This window comes from Hylaeus anthracinus, unplaced genomic scaffold (genome assembly GCF_026225885.1).
Source record: "Hylaeus anthracinus isolate JK02 unplaced genomic scaffold, UHH_iyHylAnth1.0_haploid 11982, whole genome shotgun sequence".
Lineage (NCBI taxonomy): Eukaryota > Metazoa > Arthropoda > Insecta > Hymenoptera > Colletidae > Hylaeus > Hylaeus anthracinus.
In genome coordinates, this window is record NW_026534330.1 from 7,807,147 (window position 1) to 7,822,449 (window position 15,303).

Here is a 15,303-nt window from a genome sequence, read left to right on the forward strand (position 1 = left end):
TTTCAAGCCAATGAAACTGACCTAAGTCGAATCTGATTCGACAACCATAGTCGTGTTTGCGTTCGATGTCTATTCGTTTCTACGTGGCGGATGAACTAATGATCGTAATGAAATAGGTACGAGGACGACCCGAAGCCGGGAAATAATGAGAGAGAAGGAAACAAGCCGCGAGATGGGAGAGAAGTTGAAATAAGGCCGAATGGAGAAAGGAGAGGGTCGTTTGAAGCGGTTTTTTTCCGGGTGTACGTAGGTACAAGAGCAACACGTCGCTCGTTGTGTGCTGGGAATACCGACCCTTACACGATTAATCACTGCCACGGTGCCCTGTTACCCCCCTCGCCAACCTTCCTCGCGAAAAGAAACGAGAAAAGCTCGCGGCAAGAGAGAAGGAGCGACGGAAAAGGGGAAACCCAAGGAAGGAGGGGATGGACTGTATATATTTCGACACGTATACCACTGACACTTTGGACAGGAGATGCATTATTGCCAAGCGAGTGCGGTTCAGTCGCATTTTCCTACTGGACTGGCTGGATAAAGCGCGAACGTTTACCGGTCTGCTGAGGAACACGGACTGGCGTTGGCAAAAGACGGGAAACGATCGAGGAAGACGGTATTTACTGAATATTTTTGGTATCGTCGGGCCATTAGTCTCATGCCTTGTCACTGCTGGGCTGGCGTATACTCGAGAGCACGTAGCAGTATTATTCCAGGTGCTTCAGTTAAATAAAACGATAGGTACTGCGAGTTCTTGAACTTTGCAGACGAAGCAAGATTGTGTACCTTTCTATTTAATTTTGACATGCAGCTGTGGCTATAGGAACTGTAACATACCATGTAAATACAGTTTTCCGAATATCTTGAGTATATTCAAGATGTGATACATAATATAAAATTTTTTATTATAATAAATTATTAAGCAATTATAACGCACATAACGACTTAACAAATTCTGTATAACAATAATAACTAATGTTCATTCTTGGATAAATAGTATTTGAATACAGGCAGTTTTAATTCAAGAAGGTCTGGAGATTCAGACTCCGGCACGCAGAACCCATGGCTGTCATAGGAAGCAATTATTCTTACCACCACATTAACGCGTAACACACAATGCTACGTCTCATTGAAAGCAATCAACGGAGGCTTTCAGTTCGCTGAATTTTAACGTTGTGTATCTTCTTAAATTTCGCGCACTGACGCGAACTCAGTGGCATGTTTATTATACTTGTTTCAGATTTACTAACAAAACCAACATTTAGTTAAAAGCCATTCAATTATTTTTAGTCGTGTATAATTTTTATATATTTTTATAAATTAGTTCCTTTCTAATTTAAACTGTAGAAAGAATTCTGATACATTTTCGATAATCAGAAACCTCAAAAGGTGTCATTAAGATTCAGTGACGTAAATGATACTATATAAAGGATATCCATTAGAGTCGATAATTATAGTCAGTATTACTAAAACGGGGTTCGTTACTCGTAAATTGGATTTCTAAATTCACGAAACATGGAATCAGTCCACGAGAGCGAAAGCGGATTAACTCACAAAATTTCCATATTCGAGTTAATGATACGAAATTAATGTAAGTTCAACATATTTCCTATGCGTATATAAATTAATCATAGTTTTGAAAGTGATTACTAGATGCCAGTGCATTAGTAGCTTTAGCGTTATATAATTCAAATAAAGTCACCGGTGAAAAACTAAACTATGGGTGTCAGTCCGATGTTACATGATTGCATGGGTTACGTAACTTAATGTAATGTAGGTAAACATTAGGCTGCAGTTTTAGATCATTGATTTAATTTGTTGTTTGATACTATAGGGATGAGTATGCATTGGGTTAATTTAAAAATTAATAAAAGGAACCAAGCACTCTAAGAAACATTTAATGATTTCCTACCCAAAAGAATATATTTCTTGTATCCTCAGCAGTTTCAGATTTTTCATAGTTGTCTATTCCGATGGCCACCTGACAATGAAAATTCAGCACTGCTTACAAACTTTTATCCATTCCTCTGTCGTTGCTTGGTGGAAAAATGTCGTGACAGTACGCCACGTGAAATTCTTGTCGTTAAGGGAAGGAAATGAAGTCTCCTCTTTGACGTAGCGTAACGATGAGAAACAAGACAGGCTTTAAAAGCTTGCCGAAACAATTTTCGGGATGAGGCGGACGACGATAAATCGTAAACGCGGGTACGAAGGAACACCGTAGAAAGAAAACAGTCTCCCGAGCATTTGTTATTCCAGCATCGTGCGCCCGGTATATCTATAAAACTGCGTACATTGAGGGAGAATGCCACTTTCAAAACTGTTGTCGCATTTTCCATGGCTCCCGACGTTAGAAAGTAATTCGCGTGTGTTGAATGCACGTTCGATACTGCTGTCGCGTTTTCAAGCATAGCGGCATAGCAATTTTCATTTTTCTTTGCGTTCGTATACGTCAATGACGTAACGACGCCGAGGAGAAAAGTAACATGCACCCTGACAAAACATTTCCCTTTGGTGTACTTAAATATGTCAATATTTACTTATCGTTTCATTATATAAGATTAAATGCAACATTATTAATATATGATAATGTTATATGCTGGAATATTAGAATATTAGAATATAATAAAATTACATTACTGTTTGATAATATTTAACAATCAACTACTGCAAAACATAATAACATTACATACAATATGATCACATTGCATACTCTAATAAACATTATTTCATCTTATAAATTATATTTTTAGACGTAGTAATAGTAAAGTAATAAAAGGATCTGTGTACGAAAAATTCCTGTTAAAATGTTATTGCCCTCGTTGTTAGTTCCGCCAGCTCGATCATAATATACATATGTAAATATTAACTACTCTATTATTGTTACTTAACTCCAGCTTGAAGCCTCGTTGATAAGAAAAAAAAGACAGAGTTTTGCAGTGCACTGAGTAGTTGGAATTTGGAGTTAACATCGAGATACATTTTAACGACTCTACCCTCGCTGTGGAGGCACTCTATAGCGAAAAAGTGTGCAAAACAACGAATGAACATTCGCGTAATGATATTCTCGATAATATCCAGCAACCAGATGTTATACTCCATTGTCTTTCGTAATAAGCGTACTTCTATAAACAAAAAGATCGTTGTGAATTCCTTGTGGAGACATACAATGAGAAACCTAATTGAACTGCAAGGTTGTTATACGCGGGGAGTTCTTTTATTATCCATCACGATGAGCTGAACGTAAAATGTGTATAAACATAATAGTAATACCGTTCATAGATATGTAGTAGTACGTCTAGTTCGTCAAACGACTAGAATTATTTTCAGAAGGAATAATAAAGTAATCGAAACGAAAATTAATTAAAACGGAAAAGCAGGTTTCAGTCTGTAATGAACTACCGTTCATTAATATTTCTATATATTCTTTGAAGCCGTTTTCAGAATAGCATAATTATATTTCGACTTGGGAGTTGTTTACTACGTTCAATTCGTATTGTTTGGAGAAGAAACAGGTAAAAAAGAAGTACGCTTCAGGATTACAATAAAAAAATTAGAATAAAGACTCTTTTAATTTTAATTTGGTACAGTGAAAGAATTCTTTAACGAAATTTCTTTAGAATATAATAAACTTAGATGAATTTAGGAAGTAATTTTATGCAAGTGTTGTATAAGTTGTTTTAAATGGAAGAATGGATGGATTCCTTATGTTTATTAGTCTTATCAAGTAAAAAATAAACGTGTCCAGGTATCAACATCTAGAGAACTATTTAAATTCGACAAAGGTAATCCGAAATAATCAATTTTTCAAAAACAAACAACCAAACAACCAAAAAAAAAACAACGTTTTGTGGTTAATACTAGTAAAGATATCGATGAGGGAATAATTTGGATAATGAACCAGTACAATCGATTTCAATTTGCAATTCATTTTTGTGGCACTCGTCGCGGGACACCCTGTATAGCGGATTCCAAAAACGAAAGTGAAAAATGCAAAGATAGAAGGAGAAGCGATGGAGGGAGAGAAATTGGACAGCTGCTGAAGTGCGTAACGGTGCGTCGTTCAATATTTCTGGCGAGACGATCTTCCATGGCTTTTTACGTATCCTCCCTCTTTTTGCTAGAGTCCATTCCTGACTCTCGATATCCCTCGATGGGCCGCGAGCTCGTGGGCAGGCACATAAGTTACGTTTTCAAACGCGTATATAGGGTAGGTAACGCATACATTTCTGTTCAGCTTCGCAAACCAGCGACAGACGCTCCACAAATAACCGAGCCTCTGGTAAGCAATGAATAGTAAAATATATTTCAGAATTTATAATAACGTACATGCAAACGAGTAGCGTGCAATAATTTTGAGCAAACTTATTTCTTGTATAATGGGTAGCATCTACTACGCGAAAAAATTACATTTTTCCGAAATAAATTCAAAGTTGCTTAATGCTACGGAGATTCCTCGAGAAAAATTTGGTTTCAGGTGTTGTGATAATATAGCGATTGGACGATAAAATGTGGAAGGGTTATTTCTAGGGTTAATTCTTCATAAAAAAAGAAATCAAAGTGTCCTGTAACGTTTTGCAATCCGAATCTTCGTTACGATATTAGAAATTATAGTTTAATACTGTGTTTCCTGACGCGCGCCATTTATATCTCAGTCAGCTGATCGCGGGAATCACGTAACCAAGCGTTCGCACACGCAAAAAATTTTAATGCATATATCTCAACAAGCAAGCCTCGGATTGCAAAATGGAAAAGAACTTCTTATTTCCATTTGGCATGGATTTTTCGTATCACCCTGTGTACCAGTTGGGTGAAGTATTCAGCGATCTTTGTCGATATGTTCACTCGGTCGTTTCAAAGATAACCTGTCATGTAGCAACATTTGATACCAATTCTTCTAGTCTACCAGTTTTCTACGAATGGCTATGAATGAGAATTGAAGATATCATACATTCAAAGCAGGACAACGAAACGGATAAACGACGCAACGGTAACGAATGATGTCTCTGTAATATTTCAGCGGCTTCTCGCTGCCTTTTGCCCCCCGCCACGCTCTCCCCTCCCCCCCTCCTTTTTCTTCTAGAAGCACTTCCGGGGTCAAGATTCACGAGACACGAAAAAGGAAGGAGGCGGAAAAGAAATAAAGAAAGGCGACAAAAGCTGAGCGAAAGAACGGTCCAGGAAAAGATAAATTGGGATCACGGACGTGTCCTCGTAAAAGCGATGTCTGCTGACCCGCTCGCGATATTCCTAATGAACACGTGCGTACTTTGGCTGTAAATTGTTCCTTGAAAGTTTAAGAAAAGGGCACGTTTATTTTCTTTAGTACCGACGAACTAAGCTTACTTTTATTTGTTAAGCGCGTTTAGGGAAAAATGAATTACACTCTCCATATTGTACTGAATTTCTACAGAATTGTGTCTTCGTGTATTGAGTATGGAGAGGTGAAGCCTGTCAATAGTCTGTGTTGCTTAATCAGTCATAACTCGGTCTAGATACACCGATCACGCGATACTGTTATACTCTGTAGCAGATATGCCAAACTCATTTTTGCCTTAGGGCCAACTTTCTCTCTGCTACCATGTTTCAGGTCGCATATAGACAATTCTTTTGACACCGTTAGAAATATTCTGTACCCCACAATCATCACATCGTTATATCACAGGCAAATATGGATTGAAAGGAAAGCAACCATTTTCCACAAACTAGCAAAAGGATACATAGATTTATTCATAAGAAAACTTTTTAAAAATACTCATTCCATGAATATCAAAACGATAAGATTAGGCCGCTGGCATTTTGAATTTTATAATAAATATTGTATTCTAGTAGACTCTTCAGCAAGACTCACACCTTGCCTTTCAAATAAAAATTTTTTTTAAAAACCGACTTAATACTTAAAGTATGTTATGTGTAAAAGTAAATTGATATTTTTGTGAGCAACCATATACCAGGCGAGGGTAAAATTGCTCCCTCACATCCTCCTCCACGGGTGTCCTACTGCTTTAAAACGATGTAACGTAGTTAAACATGAAGTGTGGTGTTCTGTGATTAATTTAGAGTTACACATCACGCGGAAGTCGAGGTGCCTCGGTTATTGGACCTCGAATTACCCCACACGACAGGTTGAACGTTCTTCCCTTCCACCCCAAAAAAAAAACTCCTGCAATGGATTTCAATCGTGGCAGCGACGGCTGCCGCGAATATCGCACACAGTTAGTTTATTCGCCTATAAATTTCACGGGCCGTAAATCGCACATAAACGTAATCGTCGAACAGAGGAGATACAGAGCCGCGAGAAGCAATTACTCATCGGGCTCTTAGATTTCCAAACTGTCGCCAGCGATGTCCAGTACTAGCAGAATGCGTTGTCCGAGCGCCTTGGAGCGGAGACAGGAGATCTACGTACGTTGTCGCGCGGTTCGACACCCTGGCGCCTACGGACAGGTTGTTGAGCCATGCGAAACGAACAACGCCGGAGTGCTCCGTCCACGAGAGATATCGCAGCCGCCATTGTATAAAAATGCACAGTGCGGAGCATAAGCGGAAATTCCTAGGGAAAAATGTTTTAGGGAAAAGGGGAAAGGTTGTAGCCAATCAATAAATCAAAATTGCGATTTCGGAGTTTAGAGATCCAAGTGTTTGGAGCTTTGAGAAGTGTCTTTTAAAATAAAAGGCGCGAACTTTAGAGAGGTATTATGTGAAGAATGGGTTAAAGAATTTCTTGGATTTTTCAGGAACCTGGCAAAATATAGAAATGAGCTTAAAACTTGACATAAAATGTGCTCCAATTAGTACTTTATCATCCAATACACTATAATTTATATATCACGATCAACATTAAATTAACACTTTGAGAGCCAAGGAGCGATATATAACAAATCAGGATATCATTTGGTATACTGCTGATCCCGTCTACGGCAGCTCTACTCCAAAAAATCTGCGAGTGCCGACACTCGTGTGGTCCAGAGCGTGTTTGCGGTCTACCGCGCGTAGAGTTTCGACGCGCTGGCCAGTAGGTTGCGCAGACACTGGAAATATGTATAGGGTCACGGACGGAGGAAGAGGACCGAGGACCGACAATGGCTCTAATGCAACTGAATGATGATACGTAACAAACCTTATTCAACAAAAAGTTTCAGTCGGCAAATTGAATCTAGAGGGCTCGGACACCGTTTCTCCCTCTACCGTCGCTACCGTCTCACCCCGAAAGGAGGTGTGGAATAAGATCCGCGGCGCGATCCGATGATCGTGTGCGTTGGCTGCGGGGGCGAGTGGCGTCGGTGGTGGCTGAAGAGCGACTAAGACCCGAAGTAGTTGAAGAGAGCCAACACGATCTTTCGGATGGTTCGGGTGTAGAGTCCCTGGTGGGGAATTGAAGGGCGGTCTGCGCACGCGCGGCTCGCGGTGGAACAGCTTCGCGCGGCGACGCTCAGTCTCGTCTGTCGCAATCCAGTGCAGATATACGCGCAATTATCCTGTCAACAGTGCTTAAAATCTCTTCTGGTGCTCGGTGCCGTTGGTCCGTGTAACGGTGATCGATAACGTTCGCCGACCGATACGGCGTCGATCGGCGTCCTCCGTTTGCATGTTACGCGTTTACGTTCGTCGAAGAGGAATCGCGTGTTCGCGAGCCACGTGAAAGAAAGAATTAAACGTCACCCCTTGTCTCGTGGTTCGCGGTGATTCGAATCGCCGCTGTCGCCACCGTCTACCCCTGGCCCGGTAGTCTGCGATCAGTCGGCACCGCGCGCTGTTTGGGTGAAGAGAGTTCGACGTTACGGTTCGCCAAAACGGTGGTGACGTTTCACGCGAAAAGAACAAGGGTAGTGTTTTCGATCGGTGCCCGCGTGTCATCATGACCGTCTCGCGGGATCGATGAGAATCAGTTTCACGTTACGTCGATATGCCATCGTGAATCGTCGCGTTGCTCACGCTGTTAACACGAGACGGGAGTCGCGGGTGCTGTGACATTGTGCGGAAACGAGGGAAACACCAGTGACCAAACGACGGAGCGACGTTTCCACGTATTCGAGATGACTCGCCACCTGTGGCTAAGGGCAGCGCTTACCTTCCTCGCTGTGTCAGGTAAGCCGAGACCTCATCTTGCGGACATGGATAACGTTAACGCAGTTTGTGAGCTTCGTTTTGCGGGTGGTTGCCACCCGAACGCTCAGTGTATGGAGTGTTTGGAGCACGGTGTGTAGATTGGAGCACGATCGGAGCGTCCACGCGAAGTCCTTTCACGTGGAGTGTCAAGCTGTCAGTGCAGGCTTCGATTATGGTCCTCGGTGTGGGTCTACCTAAATCTCTATCGACTCCAGGTGGTATCTTAAGTGATACCGTGGCTTATCCGTCGAAGTGAACCTCTAGCTTGTGATACGGGCTATATCTTCAGGAATAGGTAGTGTTCCGTGAAGAGCATCTAAGTGTTTCGGGGTTATTCGCCTATAGTGAAGTCTGAGGGCCGCTGATCTGAGTACAGTGATGGTGGTCCTGCCTGGACGAGAAGTCTGGGGAAGGTTTGGGAATAAATACCGAGATAAGGGCAATAAAAGGAAGCATCAATCTAGAGTGTAGAGTAGCTACTATATCCGTGATAGACTGAAGGCATCTAAAACGTAAACATTAGGTTGTGTCAATTCGCGTTTTGCTCTCTGCTATAACACTTGGTTTTTGTTATTAAAAGATTCAGACAGGTATAGTTCTTTGGTATTGTTGAACGAAATGTAATGGAGTAAATAAATAATAATGAGATGGAGGAAGGTTTGGTGAATATAGTGGGCGGGATAGAACATGCAAACTGCAATAACTTTTGTCGTGCGTTATCAATTCTTTTTCTGGGTACGAGTGAAGGTCCTTCTTGCACAGCTGCTCGTTATTAATCACCAATTCTTTTCCGATAATTCGCATCGTCAACTCAAATATTTGTTCGTCGCACCACGCAACTATTTTTGTGTGAAATGAGTTGACAGTCTCTCTTGTCGGGTATTGTCAGATCCCATTCGAATAATTTGATGCATCGTAAATTTATTATTGATAGAAATATTTTAAAGACCTCACGCAACAAAAATATTATGTGTATGCATAAGCTTTGTGAGTTCTCGTGATGAATTTCTTCATTATCAAATTAGATTTATATATTTTCAAAGAAACTAAAAATGGTATTATATCAACAACTATGATACGCTATTCATTTGTTTGAATACAGGTTGATCAGTCATATCAACATCGAAAACACTTACTTCGATATATCGTTTCTTGACGCCATCTTTGCGTATCCTACAAAAAGAAAAAGACATACGCATGTATTAACACCAAGAAAATCTTTATTATTACCCAGAAAAAATACCAGTGTATCCCACCTCCACCATCTACCTAAAACCAGGGTAACGATGGTCATAATAACCATCTCTTCCTTCGTAATTCGATTCCATCGACCCAGTTACCACTGTCCCCCGTTTAACTCTACTTTTTTCCAAGGATTCTCCTTTATTCTCGATTATTTTCAACGACGGACCCAACCAAGAGGTTACAGTTACTCCCGTTGTTTCCCCGCTGAGGAATAGGACAGTGGAACATGGAATGCGTGGGTTCGGGTGCGAGTTGACGCGTGGGACGCTGGTAATCGCGAGTAATATGGCAAAATGACAGGATCGCTGGCCCTGCACGCGCTGCGGATGAAATATCGCCACGAACAAGCTGTAGTTCTTTTTTCTCGCCGCGTTGTCCGGCACCTCGCCAACAAGTCGGGGACACGCTGCTTTTTCTGTAGTCATTTTCAACTATTTTGGCCAGTCAGATACACTCCTCCGCCGGCTGCTAGCATTGTACTTCGCCTCCTCTCTAATGCCACAGCGGGCCTTGGCGTTCTTCTCTGACATGGGCGGAAGCGTTAAACTAATATCATCGTGGTCCTACCTTTGTCAGGCTTCTCATTGCCAATGAAATCTACCTGCCTCGACAGTAGCTCGTTTCCTTCGGAGCTTAGGCGCCTGGTGGATAGACAAGGTGTCGACTACGTCAGCCTTTCTCTTAGAAGACATTAACTCTAGTCAGTGGCGATGAATTTTACTGAAACTGTCATAGGGATCGTTAATATTTAAGACAGGTAATCGTGGTGCATTATGAGCATTCAGTTTGAGATCAAGTTTAGCCCTTCCAGAACTGAATTTTTCTTTCTCGTAATGTAATTTAATTTTTAGAGTTAACTTGGACTAAAATTAGTATGGACAAAATAAAGAAAAAGTCCTAATAGTGTAGTTTACGAGGAAAACTGGTCTTTCTTCATGTGCACAAATAACATTCGCCTTAAATGATAGTGTCGGTAATGTATGAGTATTTTGTGTCCTCAATTGTGAACGCTAGGTCTGAAAGGGTTAGCTACTTCGAGCCAAGTAAATGTAATACGTATTAAGTTGTCCCAGAAGTTCGTGACACTTACTGGTTTGCTATTCAAATTAATACGTGATACATTCCGTTAAGTGTCATGAACAAACGTAATCACTAGACTGCGATCCTATCGCGCTTGTTAGGGATTCTTCGCACCAAGATCACAAGGTTAAGGGAGATTTCAGTTTGGAAGATCGAGATACCAATGTCACTCGAGCTATAGCCTTGCAGATACTCCAAATACCTTGCGAGCAACGGTTGCTTTCCAGGAAGCTTGCATATGCGAATAGCCGTGAAGTATGGATTCTCCATCAGCTGACTGGGCGAAACATGTTGGACCGAGTTCCTTTACCCGTTTTGGAGCGGATTGGTAAAATTTAATTGGAACGTTTCACCTCGTCCTTACTCCCAGGAATTTCCTACTTCTGATTATTATCCACTCCTTTCCTTAAACTGTTCTATTTGTCGGTTATAATTAGGTTTGTTCAAAAACATAAATAATCACCTCGACTAATCCTAAGCAATTTTGAAAAAAAGTAATATTGTGGAGCTTCTGAGAAGGTGGATGATGGTGTTTGTGGTTGTCACAGGACAAATACATCAAAAATACTTAGCAGGAAAACAGAAAGAACTTCTTAAGCATGTTTCACTAATGTACACATGTCTGTTTTTGAGAAACTTTACAATTATTAGTAGTGCAGTAGGACTAAGAGAGACTTCGCTCTAATGAAGCTCTACTTAGATTAATAGTAATTGGAGCATATTTTGCCAACGAGTTGTGACACTTCTCCTGTAGTTATTTTCAACAACTTTAGCCAACCAGATTTCCCCTTTCGGTTAAAATTACCCTATTTCAGCTCTCTCTCCTCCCTTACGCGGCGGGCTTCAACGTTCTCCTGTGATAAGGACGCTTTCCGACTAATAAGAGCGTATCCCAACCTTTATAGGTCTTCTCATTGCCAATGAAGTCTATCTGCACTCGCAGTCCTCGATGGTTCTGACTCCTTGAAAGACTATTCTAGAGACTCTTGAGAAAATACCATCTGCTGATAATCCAATCAGAAACGTCACTGTTATCGAGTTGTACATTGCCTTAGTATGTCACATGTCAATTTGACAAAGTTATCTAAGTCCGTTTTCAAAAAATATATTCAATTTAAATTGCTGTTGAGATTAACACTTTACCGACCGGTAACAATTGAACATAAAATTAAATTCAATAATATTGTTTTATTAACGATTTCTTAACTTTGTCACATAATAATTAGGATTAAGAAAGCATCCACATACTTTTGGATAGCAGTGAACGTGTGTATAAAATAAAGGTTCAGTAAGGTCAACACTAATTCGCGCATAATGTCCCAGAAAATGAAAACATGTTGCTTCAATGAATCTTTGAATTCAAAGGCTGTCAACACCGTAATTAGTTTCAAGATATAATAGGTATAGTATTCAATAGAGGATTGTCTCAATCATGATACGTTTAGATGAAACTCCTGTCATGTTTGATACTAATCCTGACATCGGTCAGGATTATCAGTACCGGGTTCAGATCGAGTTAAGCCATTCCGATCAAACCAAATACAATAAGACTATTACTCAACCTATGTAGATCCAACCGCGAGGCGAAGAGTCGTGGACCACGACTCGTGGTGTATCGAGGGTTTCTTCTGACTCGGTAGCTCCGAAAGTTGAAAATGATGACACTCGGTCAGCCTGTGGCCCCGAAAAAAGCGCGCAGCAAGGAGTAACACGGAGATAAAGTGGCGGAAAAGTGTGTCCCGTTGGCCGGAGCTCCCTGCTGTGTTTGCTTGCGCTCTCGCGCGAATCCTTCTTTCATCGTTACGCCTCAAGCGTGAAACGGAGACAAAGAAACGCGGAGCTCGCGAGCCTCGGCTGAGCAAAGAAATATTCTTGTCCTCCACAAACCGAGAGCGCAAAAGAGTTACGGGGGTGGTAATAATGTTGTAAATCAACGCCTTTGTACACTTGTTGTCTCGATTGAATCACTTCAACTGTGGCAAGCGTTGCGATTCAACCATTTAAGAATCAGCCTAATAAAACTTTGACCGTTAACCAGTCGGCTGTAGCGTCTTCTTTTCAGAGCGTGCATCAAGCTACGACAGGTATAGTCGTCAAACACAGAGTAATATCGCATCGCAAAGACGAAAAATTCATGCCACTTGTATTTCTGCTACTCAAGTTAATATGTGAAACATACTCTTGAATAATCAATGGTAATTAAATTTTACGCATGACGAGTATACTCGTCAATCACAACTGACTGGTTTAAAAAGCCTTCTCCAAAATCTTCGAAATTTGAATTCCATGCTAACCGATTAACTGCTCTATTCCCAATTATCGAGCACGTAGTTACACCAAGCCCACCGGGTATCCATTATAAATTACAACCAACCGCCTCTCGAAATCGTCGGCTGATACAGTCTCTGACTGTCCAATAATCTGGAAATTGGCCGAGGAAATTCTTGCGTGGCCGTGCAATCAGGGTTCTTCGGATATGCAAATCGATTTCATTCCTCTTGGAAACGATCGCGCGTAACGGGCGCTCTTTGTCGTGGCCCAATATCGAAGCTGGTCTCCCTCACAAAAGCGAAATATCTCCACTAGACAGATTCTAACGAGTTTCTCGGTAATTAAGAAGCCATTGCCTCGCACGTAGATCTCCCCCCTACGACGTTCGACGAGCGATCTCTTCGTCTTTGTTGGGTTCGAGCCGTTTGCCTTTGGGCGGAAATTTAAATCGCAGGAAGTAACCATCCCTCGGCGTTGCGGATTCTCCTTTCCCCAGCATCCCCGAACCCCCGTCTTGATTACGCTCGCGAAACTCCGTTGTCGCTTCTGTGCAAACTCATTTGATTCTGGTCTGGGTGCTGTTGCCTCTCCCGCTGTTTCTGCTTTTTCGACGATTTCCAGCGCGTGTCTTCTCTTGTCAGGCGAGCGCGCGAAAGCTGGCGAGCTTTTCACGGTACGGATACTCCAAGCTGGGGTATCCCGCGCTCAGGCTGCCGCATTGTTAAGACCGGATACTTGACTAAGCTACGGAGAGACACTTTTGACTACCGGAGTCGAGTGTAATCTCCGCGGTTGACTTGTGCACGGAGCGAGAGGAACGATTTACGACGTATTAACGGGTCTTGGGCTTCTCACCCTTGGCAAACTTTGCCGTGTGACTTAACCGACGCATACGCGTCATGCATGATGGGAATTCTTTACCGTGAACGCTTCTACTGTGAAACTTTGCGGTATCGGTAATAATCGCGAGATCGCGGTGCTGACAATGGGTTATGCGGTAATAGGATAATCGGAGATTGTTGTATTTTCTTGGGGGGCTGGGGACGTATTGTCTTGATGTGTTAGGTATTTGTTCAATTTGTCAGAGTAGAAGAGTCTAGTTTGATTTTGTTTAAATTAAATGACAGGTTCGATGCTTCCAAATAAATGTTTCATCATAAATATGTACACACACACACAAATAAACTTTACACTTGTATATATTTATAGCGAGAAATTTGTTTGGAAGCATCAACCCTATCATTTCATTTCGACAAATATCTTCGATAAATATGGAGGGTATATTTATAGGTTGATGTTTATTTCATATTGTCACTGGGTATATTGAAAACCTCCTCTGATTTCTAAAATTGACTCAATTAATAGTTTTCTGTAGATGTGTCAGGAATGGATTCACTGTACATTTTTTACTCAGGTTGAACACGGTTAAACCAGTTATTAGGTTTAATAATAACCGATATTAAAGTATGTCTAGGCTTCTAAACATTGTAACGTGTATTTTAATTTTTATGTATTATATTTATATTCGTGGATATGTTCACATCATCGTATATCATCAGTCTATTTAAGTTAGGGTGCAAAATTCAGTCGGGCCTCATTTCGCTCATAATGCATTCAGGTAGGAGTTCTATCATGATCGATAATACTTGCCACCAGCGTGCCGGTGAGGAAATACCGTATGCTGATAGGACATCGAAAACTGTCACCCTTATCGGACAGAGCATGGCGAGTACACTGTCCTAATATGTCACGTGTTAAGTTGTCACTCTTATCAGATTCAGGCGCGATCATTTCAGAGTTTACGAGTCTATTCCTGTTATTAGGTACTTAATTTTACTTCGCGTAATTAGGATGCATTCGTATGAAAGGTCTGAATTATAATCGAGGCGAAATATCATTGGTACCAAGTCTAACGTTGAGATTCCTTCGTAACAGGTTAACAGATGAGGTATTAGGACTGTTTTAGTATATTATGAGTTCCTTCCTGCTATGAGAAACTTAATTGTAATCAGTAGGAAGGTAGGTGTATTCTGCAGGGACTCCCTTTACTCGTGATGCAATTTGGGTAAAACAGCTATTGGGATCAATAATAATCAAGACACCATGAAACATTAACTGTGCCTGGTCCAAAATCGAGATGCGACGTTCTAATCAGACAGGACTCGGTTAACTATATTGATCTAATGTTAGTGTTGGAAATGAAAGGCATTAGCGAAATCAGTAATATAGTAATTGGAGTACAATCCTGTTGAAGTTGTGAAGTGTTGTTCATTTTATCCTGAAATCAGTAATATAGTAATTGGAGTACAATCCTGTTGAAGTTGTGAAGTGTTGTTCATTTTATCCTGAAAATGTAGAATGATTAATATAATTAAACCAAACTGTATATCAATGCTAGTATCAGTTAGGTTCTATCTCGAGAAATTTAATTGGAATTAACAACGCGGTAGCTAAAGTGCTCAGTAGGAATTCTCTTGACTCATGATCAGAGCTGGAATCGAGAATCCTTCTTCTTATCAGACTGGATGGTGCAGCTCCATTCGCCTGATAAAGTAGAAGATTGTTTTTGATGCAAGAAACTCGACTCTAATTAGAGGTAAGGTT

General features: G+C 41.0%; 1 protein-coding gene across 1 annotated transcript in view; it reads left to right on the top strand.

Moving 5' to 3' along the window:
• The first annotated feature begins 7,448 nt into the window (after positions 1-7,448).
• The window catches only part of LOC128886164 (uncharacterized), a 172,324-nt gene continuing 164,469 nt past the window's right edge, over positions 7,449-15,303 (top strand). The window contains exon 1 of the mRNA XM_054140809.1: positions 7,449-8,082. Within this exon, the coding sequence (XP_053996784.1) occupies positions 8,031-8,082 (52 nt within the window). The 5' untranslated portion in view covers positions 7,449-8,030. The remainder of the gene's footprint in view (positions 8,083-15,303) is intronic.